This window comes from Hyalella azteca, unplaced genomic scaffold (assembly GCF_000764305.2).
Source record: "Hyalella azteca isolate HAZT.00-mixed unplaced genomic scaffold, Hazt_2.0.2 contig5519, whole genome shotgun sequence".
Lineage (NCBI taxonomy): Eukaryota > Metazoa > Arthropoda > Malacostraca > Amphipoda > Hyalellidae > Hyalella > Hyalella azteca.
Window position 1 is genome coordinate 1 of NW_025935707.1, and position 15,116 is coordinate 15,116.

Below are 15,116 nucleotides of genomic sequence, written 5' to 3' on the forward strand. Positions count from 1 at the left end.
TTTGCATGTTTCAATTCAAGTTTAATTTAGCTAGTAAAAAAATGGCATCATTTATAAAAAAGAAAGTGGTCTAAGTTACCCCATTTTACGGTATTAATAATTTTGTGATAAAGTTTTGGCAAGAGGCAAGGGCTTCAGGGTGGAGAAACTAAGCGAATATTTAAAGATATTTGATAATGCATTAGCATTAATAGCAAAATTTATATCTTCAGAAGAACTTGGTTCAGATATTTACAATGTAAATATTACATTTTGATCAATATAAAACCATTTAATGTGCAATAATTTGCAACCCGCATAAACATAAGTGGAAAATTGGGCAGAAGCTACCAGTGAAATGGTTAAACAGACAAAAAAGCCCACGAATTTGGACCAATTTTATCTATTTCAATAGCTCTTTCCATAAAATTTTTTCTTAAAAAAAGGAAAAGCTGCCTATTTTTATCTGTCGTTTTTGAAATATATTGTAAAATAATTCTTTTTATCCATAATTTAGGAAACTTCTGTCCAATATTCTGAATAGAAGCACAGTTATATGCACATTATGTCATGATTAGGCTGGGCTAATTTAGAATACTGTGCAAAATTTTCTAAAAGTTGAAGGTAAATATAATCATTTCATTGGTGATTTCAAGAAATTGCTGATAAAAATCTGTTTTTTTCTGAAACTGGGCAAGGGCCATAGAAATGGGCAAAATTTACTGAAAGCATGGGGTGATAGTCTCATTCATGGATGGCTTTTTGAGCTTGGATGTAGAGTCAAAATAGAATTCAAGAGAGGATATTTGATATGTGAATAGGTACCGTAAAATGGGATAACTTTGACCACTTTTTTTTTCAAAATGATGCAATTTTTTTTACTAGATAAGCTAAACTTGAATTGAAACATGCAAAATACAGGTCTATACTCTAGCTTTACTCACCATAAATTGCTGGCTCCTGCCTCTCATAGTTTTGATGTAATTTCAAAAAAAGTGATGGTCTTTGTTACCCCAGCTCTTGGGGTTTCTTTGACTGGGTGGTAAAATCAATTTTATTTTTTGGTAAAATAACTCCAAATAACTCCAGGTTGTGGTGCATTGTAGTAGAACTCTTCTAGTTACATATGCAAAAGACAAATTTTAGGAAAGTGTCATAGTTTGCAAATGGGGGGCGCCGCCCCCAAATGGGGTAACTTAGACCACCTAATGTCAGCCCTGACGGGGTAACATAGACCCTGTCTCTTATACACATCTAGATGTGTATAAGAGACAGGTTCTACTACAATGCACCAAAACCTGGAGTTATTTGGAGTTATTTTACCAAAAAATATAATTGATTTTACCACCCGGTCTAAGTTACCCCAAGAGCTGGGGTAACAAAGACCATCACTTTTTTTGAAATTACATAAAGACTATGAGAGGCAGGAGCCAGCAATTTATGGTGAGTGAAGCTAGAGTATAGACCTGTATTTTGCATGTTTCAATTCAAGTTTAATATAGCTAGTAAAAAAATGGCATCATTTGTAATAAAAGTGGTCTAAGTTACCCCATTTTATGGTAATAAGGGACGGTTTGAGTGTTTTTCCTTAATAACTTCTTAGTTCTTACCATGGAACATCTCATAAATGAGTTTGGGCTCATTTTAAAGGTATTTGAAAGGGCTATTATATGGCATCTCTGAAAAAATTCCATATGCTATTCATATGATGCCAGATGCAAAAAATAAAAGCCTCCTGAACCAACCCTGGTAATGGGGTAATAAGGGACACTTGGAATAAAACTCAATTTTAAAAAGTTTGAAGCATGCAAATTGTACCTACTCATCTATCACTAACAGTACTCTGAAGTCTTCCTCTTCCTTTGTAGATGATGTAGATGTAGAATAAACGACATTTTCTGTGAATTTTACTTGTTTTTCCTTTATTGATATGATATTACTTTACCCATACATTTTGGTATTATTGATGTGATATTACCAGATCCATGGACATCATTTAGCGTTTACCTTGTCCACTGCAAGCTTCATATCAGCAGCCATATAGCATTTATTCTGTAGGTAAGCTTACAGGATGGCTTGTAATTTTGCATCATTTTAATTAGGTCAAGTGAGTTCACTTTCAAAAAAGAATGTAAAAATCATACCTGAAACACAAAGGAATATTTTAGTGACAACCATCATATTTTCTTAGAAAAAGTTATAGTTTAGGTTAATTACTTTTCATTCTATGTTGGCCAGTGAACAATTCTAGCTATGACATTCTATGCAGTTTGGTAATGATCAATGATGCACTAATTTTTTGTCAAGGGAAATTTTTTTGCTGAGCTAGGTAAATCTAATCAAAATTCTTTGTTATTAATTAATTTTTTGTTAACTGGAGCCTTTGCTAATCAAGGCTCTACTGTAAATGCATTTTTAGGGGTGTCCCTTATTACCCCAGGAGAGTTCCCTTATTACCCCATCATGCAGAAATGGCCGTCATTTTTTTCTCGGAATGAGATACTACGCTAATTTGTAAATCATGTTTTTAAGCCAACACCTGGGTGAAACTTTTATGAAGGTAAAATTTTTTAATACAGTGAATATTTTTTTGCTACAGACCTTAGCAGAGGTACGTTTCCAAAATCTCACTTTTGACACTTTTTTTAAGGATTTTTCTAGAGATAGTACGTAAATGTAAGATTTCTTGACTTGCTTTATTGCTACATTGATAGGAAAAATGTTGAACTTTAAGCCACCATTTTTTGTTTTTTTCAATATTTTATTTAGTTTAGCTGCTACAATATTTCTTCGAAATGTCGGAGGACTGTCTCTTATTACCCACCCATCCCTTATTACCCTGTTTGATGGTATCCACATGAAATGTATCTACCATTCAAGCCACAACTAAAGCTTTCTTGGAATTTCTGGCTAGATGAATTATCTCCTATCTAATTGTTGATAAAACTGCATGGTCAGACTGAAAGATTTCAAATATATAAAAAATTGGTCACTTTGGAGCCATGAGATTTCATTCATAAATAGGAAAATTGCAATCTAGCATACTCATACCATATTGGATCTGAAAACATGAAATGAGATTTTTCTTGCATAAGTTTAGTAATATTTTAGAACTTACCACATCATCAGGCTAGATTGATAATGATTATATGGATCTCCATTTCTAAGATTCTGCCCTGGTGTTGTGATGTTATTTACCTTATTTAAATTATGAATTAATTTGAAAAAAAAATTCATGACGTGCAATTACCTGTTTTTGTTTTGATGTAGAAATGGCTTTGCTTAAAATGGAATGTTTTGTCCTAAGAAGTTTTACTTTCTGCAGGTTGTATAAGAATAAGGCAGGGCTGCAAAATCAAGCCCAACTATGGCGGCAGTTGAGCAGCAGCTCAGGCAGTGGTTCTGGAACAGCAACTACCACATCAACAACCTATCACACAGCTACACAAACAGAAACTCTTTCAGACTACCAGAGCAAACATACCCAGCCTGTTTTTGAGTCAAAGCTACCTGATATTGCTAAAATTCCTCTATCTGAACCTGTACCATGGATACCTCCTCCTAAATACTCTACAGCTTCTGAATCTAATACTGCCACTAGAGTCACAACACTTGATAATGGAATACGAGTGGCATCTGAGCCAAAGTTTGGCAGTTTCTGTACAGTGGGAGGTGAGATTTTCTATGATATACTGTATATTTCTTATGTGTGTAGCATATTTTCAATATTTGTGTAGATGTCCTTTTAGTCATAATTAGCTTGAAACTTTGTTCAAAACCACACCTTGAATAATGGTATAATTTTTTGAGATCTCTTGAATACCAAGGTACCTACCTCTTGACTTAAAAAAAACCTTTAACTGAAACCTTTTCCAAGCCAAAAACACACACCAATAAAGTTGATTTTTTGATCCAAACTCAGTACGTATATCAATTCAAACCTGCATATGCTCTTGCAATTATTACCATCAATTGGGATGTCTTTGGCCACCACTACAACAGAAACAAATGGTAGCAAAACAAAATAATAAACGTTGCCCAAAGTCATCCTGGTGACAAAAGTCACGCCAGTCACTTTGGCCAATGTTTATTATTTTGTTTTGCTGCCATTTGTTTCTGTTGTAGTGGTGGCTGAAGTCACCCCAGTTGACGGTACTCACTATGGTTTATGAAATTGCCTCCTGCCTCAAATCAAAAGTCATCAATGTTTTGATGTATGTAGTAGTGATAATTGAGATACAAAAATGTGGTACACCTATGTTTCGTTTCAGTGGTACTGGACAGTGGCAGTCGATATGAAGTTGCATACCCAAGTGGTATCTCTCATTTCTTGGAGAAGCTTGCATTTGGTGATACTCTCAACATGAAGAGAGAGCAGATCATGAATACCGTGGAGAAGCTTGGTGGCATTGTTGACTGTCAAACGCTCAGGTGAGGGCTGCGAATTGTCACATTAAACCTAAACTTATTAGGCCAGAGTGTGCAATACGTTTTTGAACAATTAACTTTCTAAAAAATACTGGTCATTTATTTTCATGTCTAGAGAATCCATATTGATTTGCAATAACCTTACTCCCCCGCCCCTCTGTTCCAAATTTCAAGTTAGGTAGATTTTAATGAGTTAATGTAATTATTGTTGCTAATTTATGTGCTTTGCTGTATTGTTCTTCTGGCAGAGATGCTGTGATATATGCTGCATCAGTGGAGAGCAAAGGCCTGGAGCGCATTGTGGAGCTGCTCTCGGAGGTTGTGTGGAGGCCTCTCATTACGCAGCCGGAGGTTAGTCTTGCTTTAAATTTCAGTGTATGTAAATTTTGCATGTCATATTTCATTAAAAAAGTATGAGATCTGTCATTTCCCAGCAAGTTAATCTTGAATTAAATCTCATTGCATATTAATTTTGCTTTTAATATTTGATAAATAATTTTAAAATATTTCCACATAAGTTTCTTTTGCGTCACAGCTGAAACCTTTATAATCTTGCTTGCTTGGGCTGCTGTGTTGTTTGTCATATAGTACTTATGTTAATTCAACTAAAATTCATAATTCAATGCATTTGCCAAGTTTTTTATTTTTAGCTTTTTTTTGGAAAATTGATCCTTGTCTATTTTGCAGTTTGAAATGGCACAAGTAGCTGTGTCTTTTGATCTGGAGAACCTGGCCTTGCGGCCTGAGAAAGATGCACTGCTCATGGAGATGATTCATAAGGTAGGTAAATGGCAAGATTTATATTGAAAGATCTTCATTCTAAGAGGCGTCACTAATTAATTCCTTTAGCTTATATTGATCCGTCTTTTTAATGCAGTGTTGCATTTGTTCTCAATGCTTTTATATTAACATTAGTTGTGATTTATGTTAAAAATCTACTCAATGCTTATTCTATCAACAAATTTTAATTTATTTTGCAAAAGGCTCAGAGAGAATTGCTTACTGTGACGTGGCCGAATCTCATAGCTTCAAAAAGATTGACTAAAATCATTGAAATTTCACAGTTTTGTGCAGAGATTGCACATATTGATTGCACAAAATCACTAAATGTTATCAGCTATTTCTTTTATTGTTGGTCAAACTTCTTGACAACTATTACCCAAATTTGTTCTCCTGCTTGGGCTGTTTCATCACCTGCATTGTTTTGTGCATCACATGTCGTCTCTAGTTTAAAAACTGGAACACAATTTCTCTTGTTCACGCACCTGATTTATTGCACAGCCGTAGATATATAATGGCTGTGAATTCTATTACCTAATTGGTTTATGATGCTATACAGAGCTTTCTGCAGTCTTCAATTCTGAGGTAGCTGTTCTTATTCTCTTCTCGAAACTCATGAAAACTGGAAGATCATCATGAATAAGTTGTTTCTGGCACAGCAACCATAACCATCACCTGAAAGTTGGACCTCCATGTTGTTGTTGTTTCTTGCGCCCTCACGCTCGCTGGGTGGAGGCTCTGGTGGTGGCTCTGGTGGTGGCCCGGGGGGAGGTACCGGAAGAGGAGGGAGTTGGGCGAAGGCAGGGAGGGTGGCCAGGAACGCCGCTGCCTCCATGGGGCTGTCCCACAATGAGGAGACGCGGAGGAACGTGGGGAAGGAGGGACAAGCAAAGAGGTGCTGGACCGACTGGAGGGTGTCCCCGCACTCCGGGCAGGCGGTGCTGGGGGAGCGTCCGACCCTGAAGGTGTAGGACGCCTGGGAGCTGCAGTATCCCGAGCGGAGCTGGGATATAGTGCCGAGCGGTAGGGGCGAGGAAGCAAGGCCTCTTCTGATGCAATCGGTGATGGTGGGGCTGCGAGGACAGCGTTGTTATGGTCGGTAGCCGCAACGCGGGAGTCGATCTGCCTGCGAAGTAAGCGCTTAGCCTCTCCATAGGCACCAGCGGGCAGAATGAAGTTCGCCAACAATGGTGCAACAAGGTGGCCGAATCTCGACTGGATGGAGGCTTTCATGGTGCGGTCTCCTAGGGTACCAGAAGCAATATGGAATGAGGTGTGGGAGGACTGGAGCGCTCTGGGGAAGAACAAGCCAGGTCCAGGTGGGCGGACGGGAAGGACGCCGGTCTCATGGTGGAAATGGGCGATCGGGGCCATTTTGAGGCAGCCTGTGGCTAGTCTTAAGGCAGAGTTTTGGACTGTTTGAAGGCTTACTATTGAGGTGCGAGAGGCGACAGGGACCAGATGGGGGCAGCATAATTGAGGACTGGGCGCATAATTGTTCGGTAGGTGGCAATGATGTCCTCTTTCGAGAAACTTCAGTTAGTGCCAGTAAGTGCTTTTAGGATACTTAAATAACTCGTCGCTTTGGTGGCTATGGCTCCGACGTGAGGTGAGAACGTGTAGTGCGTGTCCCAGGTGACGCCTAGGATTTTGGGGTTTTATCTTGGGGAATGAGGCTGTTGCAGATTGTGGCAGAAGGGTATGACCAGGATTGGTGAGTATCTGGGGTGAAGAGCGTGACGGAGGACTTGCTCGGTGCCACGGCCAGTTTCTTGGCAGCCGACCAGTCTGAGACGCTCCGAAGGAGCCCAGCAAGGTCAGCCTCTGTAGCGTCGAGCTACGGTGGGACGACACGAAGATTGACCCCGGACGACACGAACATGGTAAGGTCGTACGCATATGAGGCAATGTTGGGGGCCGGTACAGGGATATCAAAGATGAAGTGGTTGAATAGGGCCGGCGAGATAACCGACCCTTGGGGAACTCCTGAAAGATTGTTCTGAAAGAAGATTGTGTTCTGAGGTAGAGGCAGGATGCTATTCTGCCTCTGAGATTGCAGCACAGCCACCGGACCAGGTTGTGGTGTGGGTCCGAGGCTGCGATCATGCTTTGGAGGAGAGAGTGGTCGACACAATTGAAAGCTTTCCACGGGTCGACCGCAGCTGCCACTGTGCGGGCTGGAGGCCGCCGTCAATTGAAACCCGTCGCAAGCTGGTGCGCGAGCGGAGTGGGTCATGTGCGGCGGTGTGTGCAAAGTGGGTCATGTGCTGCCATATTGTGATGATCTGAATTGTTGCATTAAACGGTGCACGCATTATCTTCCCTAAATGGGGCTGTTTTCCTTCGAGAATCTTCTTCATTACTGAATTCTTGAAATAATAATCATATAATAATTTCTTAACTGCACAGTTCTTTAGGTCATTACCGTTACGTGAGATTAGCCTGGGCTTCGAAACATCATTTCGGTTCATACTGCCAGCTCACCGCCAGATTCTTTAACTGTCTCTTTTGTTAAAGATTCAAGATGAATGTCATTGGTCCAATTTATTGGTGAATGTCATTGGTGTCATTGGACATGATACATTTATGATATTTATGAATACCTCGTCTGCCTCAACCAAAGAAGTGGATGCGTTCGTCGCAATATTGTACATCCATTGTCACTTCCATTATCAGAAGGCTTTCCATTGTTCATCCGTTGGCTCAATAATCATTCATTGACATTAATGTGGCACAATCACATGTTGTTAGTCAAATGACACAATAACATAATATGAACATGATACAATCACATGATAATAATCACATGACACAATCACATATTAAACATGACACAATCACATGATATTAAACATGACACAATCACATGCTATTAAACATGACATGATCACATGACATTAATCACACATTTACTGCAGGAAGAAGCTGACCTGTCGAAGGTGTCCCTGGGCGTGAACCCCCTGCCCGAGCTGTGCCACCTGGTCGTGGGTCTGGAGTCCGTGCATCATCAGCATTCTGACTTCGTCACCATCTGCGTCCTGAACGTCCTTATGGGGGGCGGGGGTTCCTTCAGTGCTGGGGGTCCTGGCAAGGGCATGTACACCAGACTCTACACCAACGTCCTGAACAAGTGAGTCAAGACTGCCACTGCACTCTACACCAACGTCCTGAACAAGTGAGTCAAGACTGCCACTGCACTCTACACCAACGTCCTGAACAAGTGAGTCAAGACTGCCACTGCANGCACAGGTCTGTACACAGCACAGGTCTGTACACAGCACAGGTCTGTACACAGCACAGGTCTGTACACAGCACAGGTCTGTACACAGCACAGGTCTGTACACAGCACAGGTCTGTACACAGCACAGGTCTGTACACAGCACAGGTCTGTACACAGCACAGGTCTGTACACAGCACAGGTCTGTACACAGCACAGGTCTGTACACAGCACAGGTCTGTACACAGCACAGGTCTGTACACAGCACAGGTCTGTACACAGCACAGGTCTGTACACAGCACAGGTCTGTACACAGCACAGGTCTGTACACAGCACAGGTCTGTACACAGCACAGGTCTGTACACAGCACAGGTCTGTACACAGCACAGGTCTGTACACAGCACAGGTCTGTACACAGCACAGGTCTGTACACAGCACAGGTCTGTACACAGCACAGGTCTGTACACAGCACAGGTCTGTACACAGCACAGGTCTGTACACAGCACAGGTCTGTACACAGCACAGGTCTGTACACAGCACAGGTCTGTACACAGCACAGGTCTGTACACAGCACAGGTCTGTACACAGCACAGGTCTGTACACAGCACAGGTCTGTACACAGCACAGGTCTGTACACAGCACAGGTCTGTACACAGCACAGGTCTGTACACAGCACAGGTCTGTACACAGCACAGGTCTGTACACAGCACAGGTCTGTACACAGCACAGGTCTGTACACAGCACAGGTCTGTACACAGCACAGGTATGTACACAGCACCTGTCTCTTATACACATCTAGATGTGTATAAGAGACAGGGGTACTCTGACAGGCTTTAAAAAATATTTTTTTTTTTTGTGGGTCACATTTTTAATTTTTTAACCTATTAGATATGCAAACTTTCTAAATCTTTCTAATGTGTTATGCAGCCTCAGTATTAGGCCTTTAATGCCCCTTGACAAAATTTTTCTATGTCAGATAGTTTTTGAGTTGTGGGGGTTTTTGTTAAAAAAAACGAAAAGTGGTCTAAGTTACCCAGCTGGTCTAAGTTACCCCATTTTACGGTATATCATTCAATTCACAAATAAAAGATCTACAAAACGTTCATGGCATTTTTCCTAATTTTGTTATAGTTTGTATTTTATTCTGCAAAAAATAGGAGGATGGCAGGGAGAAAATTGAAAAATTTACAAAAAATGGCCCCACTTCCACAAAAATTTGAATTTCTAGAAAAAGCCATAAACATTTTATAGATAAAGACTTTATGCATCGAATGATATGTGTCTCAATGTTGTAGCCACGGCACTCTACACCAACGTCCTAAACAAGTGAGTCAAGACTGCCACGGCACTCTACACCAACGTCCTAAACAAGTGAGTCAAGACTGCCACTGCACTCTACACCAACGTCCTGAACAAGTGAGTCAAGACTGCCACGGCACTCTACACCAACGTCCTGAACAAATCAGTTGTCCACCATTATGTGGAAGAGAAGAAATATGTTGGTAATTTGAGACCACCAGCTTACGGATGTCAGCCATCGTTCGTTTATGACGCAATGTGAAATTAGAAAAATTATAAAGAACTTACATTTTTCCGGGTCTGACTACGTTTTAAGTTACCCAGCTAATAATAATTTCTTTTTTAAGTTACCCAGCTAATAATTTATTAAATATTTATCTGAACTCATACCCTGAGTGAGCCATACATCCTCTCACAGACACCACTGGATCCACAACGCGGTGGCCGTGAACCACGCCTACAGCGACTGCGGGCTCTTCTGCATCCTGGCGTCAGCGCATCCCTCACACCTACACGATCTCACCGGGGTGCTTACTAGGGAGCTCGTCGCCATGAGCAACGCTGTCACCACGGATGAGCTGCAGGTCTCACACTATTTAATTATTATTTCCTTGCAGGTGTTCTGTTACTCATGTTATGCCTACTTACATGTAACACCATTTATAATTTTAAATGCATATCCTAATATTTATAAGTTGGCTGTTTAGCTATTACCACTATTTAATTAGCATTTCCTTGCAGGTGTTCTGTTACTCATGCTATGCCTACTTACATGTAACACCATTTATAATTTTAAATGCATTTCCTAATATTTATAAATCGGCTGTTTAGGGAGAATATATACGATCAGTTGGTAGCATAAGTTGCATGTAAATGTAGTAAAAATTACCTCCAAGTTTTATCTGAAAGGCACTAGTTTACCCTCAGTTTAAGCCTGGCATTGAAATTTAACTTACCATTCCAGCGCGCCAAGACTCAGCTGCAGAGTATGGTGCTAATGAACCTCGAGTCTCGTCCTGTCATCTTCGAGGACATGGCACGTCAGGTGCTGGCCACGGGCAACCGCAAGCAACCTACATACTTCAGCGAACTCATTAGTGAGTAACGATTATATGTCTACCTGCTACACTATACTGATTTGCTGAGAGTATTATCAGTTTATCACCTCATTTGTGTCAAGGCATGATTTATTCGATTATTGCTGGCGTTTCCTTATCTTCTTTTTGTCTACTCTCACAACTTACTTTAGCCGTTGTAATTTTTTTGTTATTGCGACTTTAACTCTATATCCCATGCCAAGTAACTCTATATCCATGCCTTTTTACTCACTTAACGCCCCCGCCGCAGGCAAGGTAACCCTGGACGACGTACACCGCGTCGCAGGCCAGATGCTCACCTCTAAGCCCTCCATCGCCGCCTACGGCAGCCTCGACAAGCTCCCGTCGCGGCAAGACATCGAGGCCGCGCTCGCTGACAAGGCTGGACGCCTCAAGTCTCCCAGATCTGGTTATTCCCTCTTCCGATGAACATATTAGTTTTGTTTATGCTATTGTATACAACCTCTACAGTGTCAGTTTACTAGGTACTTATTTCGTCATAACTATCTCGGCTTGCACATAATGTTAATCAAGAGTCGCTGTACGATCGAGTTTCCTCTGTAAAAATTGTATCAGTTTGAACATATTTTGCACGTCAATTGACTGAATCGTATCTCTTTATTTCTTGGTTGTGTCGCATTTTTGCTCGAGATATTCTGGAAGATTCCTGAATTTTCCCAGTTATGGCCCCTAAATTTGGAAAAAATTCAACCTTTGTAGTACAAATCGGGAAAAGTTGTTCATTTATTAAACACAAACTGAGCAAACGTACTTGGCTTTCATTCATGCTGATCGTACTAAGTATTAATGTTCATTCGTACTGAACGGTACAAAATAAGTTCATCATTTTGTGATGTACTACAAAATTGGCTTCCATATTTTACTGGTGTGATGTTTGGATAAAAAACCTGAGGCATAATTCCATGGCAAACCTTATCCTTAATTTCAAGAATAATCTGCACATTTCACCTTTTCATTTGTAATGTTCCATTGCCTGTTGGGTTGCGGGACAGCTTATCGCAGTTATTGCTCTTCTCGGACCGAGAACACGACACTGCGTGGCAATTTATTGTGTGGAGGCGTTAGACTAAGCTGTATAGTAAAACTTAGATGCTTTCACCATTTTTGCTTGAACGTTTAAATAATTCTGCGGGGATGTGTATTCTGAAAATGTGATCGCAATTGTTGAAGCTGAATGATTGTGTTGGCTTATGCCACGCACAAGCTCGGTTATGCCATCAGACCATAAGTGTTAGCAAACCCGGCCACTGAATTGTGTTTACATCACAACTGACTCACTCACCACTGACAGTGATGGTGCAGTAGCTCATGGTTGAACTAAATAAGGTTGACCCACGTGGATTTCCTTCTTTCAGTTTAGCTTTCTTGTTACGTCGCTGAGATCGAGAAACGTAAACAAACCCGTCATTCCCATGACGGATTGGTCGACTGGTTTGATCGCATTTCGGTGATTGGTTAATGCACGCGACGTCTCCGAGATCAGTGACGTCACAGGCGAACAGCAAACTACACCCGCAAAAATGAGCAAACATGGGTCAGCAATAGCTCAACACACTCGGCAATTTATTATACTTTCTCATCTGTGGATTTTGTTTCGTTCCCCTTCTGAAAATTGAGACCCGTTGTGGCCGCATTGAATTAAAAATTTTTAAAATTTATTGAAATCAAAATTTTATTTAAATTAATAAATAGTCAAAAATTTTCCTTTCAGTTAAAATTTTTTCCAAATTCTGCATCTTTTCTTGATGAATCATTCAGGCTTCAGTAGCAAGTCCGGTAATGGTTAAAACGTACTGTACTCACGGGTACAGGGGTGTAGTGCGTTAATGGATATAACGTATTATAATCACCGGTACAGGGGTGTAGTGCGTTAATGGATATAACGTATTATAATCACCGAGGGGTGTAGTGCGTTAATGGTTATAACGTATTATAATCACCGGTACAGGGGTGTAGTGCGTTAATGGTTATAACGTATTATAATCACCGGTACAGATGTGGAGTCGATGATCATAAATTGCTATTTCTGACAGAGATCAGCTGGTAGGTGCCTCTGTCATCACGAGCCTTCAAACCAACTATAAAAATAATAACTTTTTACACTCAAAAACAAATCGCAAATATTGCCACGTTCAGATGCTATCAACGAATGAAGGTGAAGCATTCGCGGGGATGAATGATCTCAGGATGAAACATGATGAAGGAAACTTTAATTGCTGAAAAATGTGATACCGTAAATTATTCGTCGCAGTTAGTGGCATAGCAACGCTTCGATGGTATCCATGACAACGGATGACGTTACCCTCGCTTGTTGCTAGGCAACCGCAGCCCTGCACTCTGTGTTGACTAAACACGAAATCTTTCAGCATCTGGCAATAAGCAAACTCGAGGATGGATATTTCTTGTGATGACAGTGTTTGTCACAGCACTTAGTGAAAGATATCGGTGAAACTTAGAGTTTAACGATTGGTTGTGCTTAAAAGGAAAGAAATTCCAATCAATATGTATTAAGTATCGATTAATGAAGTTCGCTCACATTGTCGTGTGCTGATTGTTCTGGCAATGTGTGGCTACCTGAAAATGGCTTCACCGATCTAGGGCAAGCGATGCAACGGCACAGTTCGTTTTTATTCACGAAAAAGTTAAGCCAATACAGTATTTGTGCTCAAAATTGACAATGGCTTCGACCAAGGATCCGACTTCACTGAACCCATGGAACCGGACGGAGTCGACGGTGGACGCTGAAACTCTCATCGCGTTGGCCGTACGTTTGAAGAACTCCAGCATGTCTAGCAGCAGCCGAGTGAGAACTGAGTCTGGCGCTCATCTTCCTTTGAAAATCACGCGGCGTACGCCTAAAGGCCGCGACTTTGTAACGTACAACTGTAACCTAAACGACGGGGATGACACGCTCACTAAAGTCCTGCTGAGATCCAGGCAGCGGTCGGACAGGAGGAACCAAGTCGTGTCCTTCGCTAGGAGCAAATTGCTGGAACACGAACAACGGAACATTGAGGCCGAGAATAGGAAGATTAGTGAACAAAAAAGAAACTTCGAAGACCATTTAAGGAAAATTAAGGAGAGACATAGCAAGAAAGTTGAAGCTGAAAAAATTCGCAGATTGCGCGAGAAAGAAGAGATGCTTAACCAGGCAGTAGCTAAAGAATTTCACGAGCGGTTACTGAAAAGGAGATACTTGCGGCTGTTGAAGAACAACGTGATGTTGGGGAGACGACACATGGAGCTGGCCCAGTCTCACCACCGACTATGTCTGCTGAGGAATTATTTTCGCGACTTTAGGAGGAATATCGAGTCGTTGATTGCGCAGCAGATGGCGCGAGCCGCTGAGCATCATGACCTGGTTTGGAAGAGAAGAATTTTCGGTAAATGGAAGGAGGTGCGTCACGTCCGTAGACTAACTGATTTCTAGCCCACAAAAAAACCTTTATAATGGGTTATTTATCTCCTTTCGAGATGAGAATTTATGTAATTGAAATAATGACGCGTCACTTCCGTAGAATTTCCGTAGAATTTCGCGTCACTTTCCGTAGAAAAAAGTCCAAAAAAAAACCTTTATAATGGGTTATTTATCTCCGTTCGAGATGAGAATTTCTGTAATTGAAATAATGACTTTCAAACAATTCCAGAGTGAGAACGGAACATTGTCTCTATGTGGACTATTGAAGGCATTGAAAAATAACATAAAATTATTTGCAATGAGCATATAATTAGCACTTCTTTAGCCCTGTAGTACGGCTTCACCTCGCTCAGGATCGTTGTTTCTTCATGCCATGCTATAGCATTTAATTACTTGTAAAGTTGTGGTTAGTTTCATAGCGTTTGTCCCATTTTATGCCTAGCGTCCCACAGCGTTTGTCCCATTTTATGCCCAGCGTCCCACAGCGTTTGTCCCATTTTATGCCTAGCGTCCCACAGCCTTTGTCCCATTTTATGCCTAGCGTCCCACAGCGTTTGTCCCATTTTATGCCTAGCGTCCCACAGCATTCCCTAATCGTCCCCAGCTGCTGGTGGCGCGGCGGTGGCGGCTGCAGGCGGCGGCCCACCACCACCAGACGACGCTCCTACGGCGCCTCCTGCAGCGCTGGAGGACGCGCGCTCAGGACGCCGTGCTGGCACTCAGGGCCGACATGGCGGCTGCCCGGCAGCACCATAGGAAGTATGTCGGGCCGCGTCATGTGTATTATGTCGGATTATGTTCATTATGTCATGTCAAGTGGTTATGACACCTATGGCAGCACCTTTACCTATGACATACTTCCATAGGAAGTATGTCG

At 41.4% G+C, this 15,116-nt stretch overlaps 1 protein-coding gene across 1 annotated transcript; it reads left to right on the plus strand.

Moving 5' to 3' along the window:
* Positions 1-3,304: 3,304 nt before the first annotated feature.
* Positions 3,305-11,538, plus strand: LOC108675604 (mitochondrial-processing peptidase subunit alpha-like; the record flags this gene model as incomplete). Its single annotated transcript, XM_018163626.2, has 10 exons — positions 3,305-3,651; positions 4,251-4,410; positions 4,656-4,758; positions 5,095-5,187; positions 6,344-6,506; positions 7,247-7,431; positions 8,106-8,317; positions 10,122-10,287; positions 10,668-10,800; positions 11,051-11,538. Coding segments are annotated over 10 exons (1,741 nt in total), but the record flags the coding sequence as incomplete, so codon positions are not given.
* Positions 11,539-15,116: the final 3,578 nt, after the last annotated feature.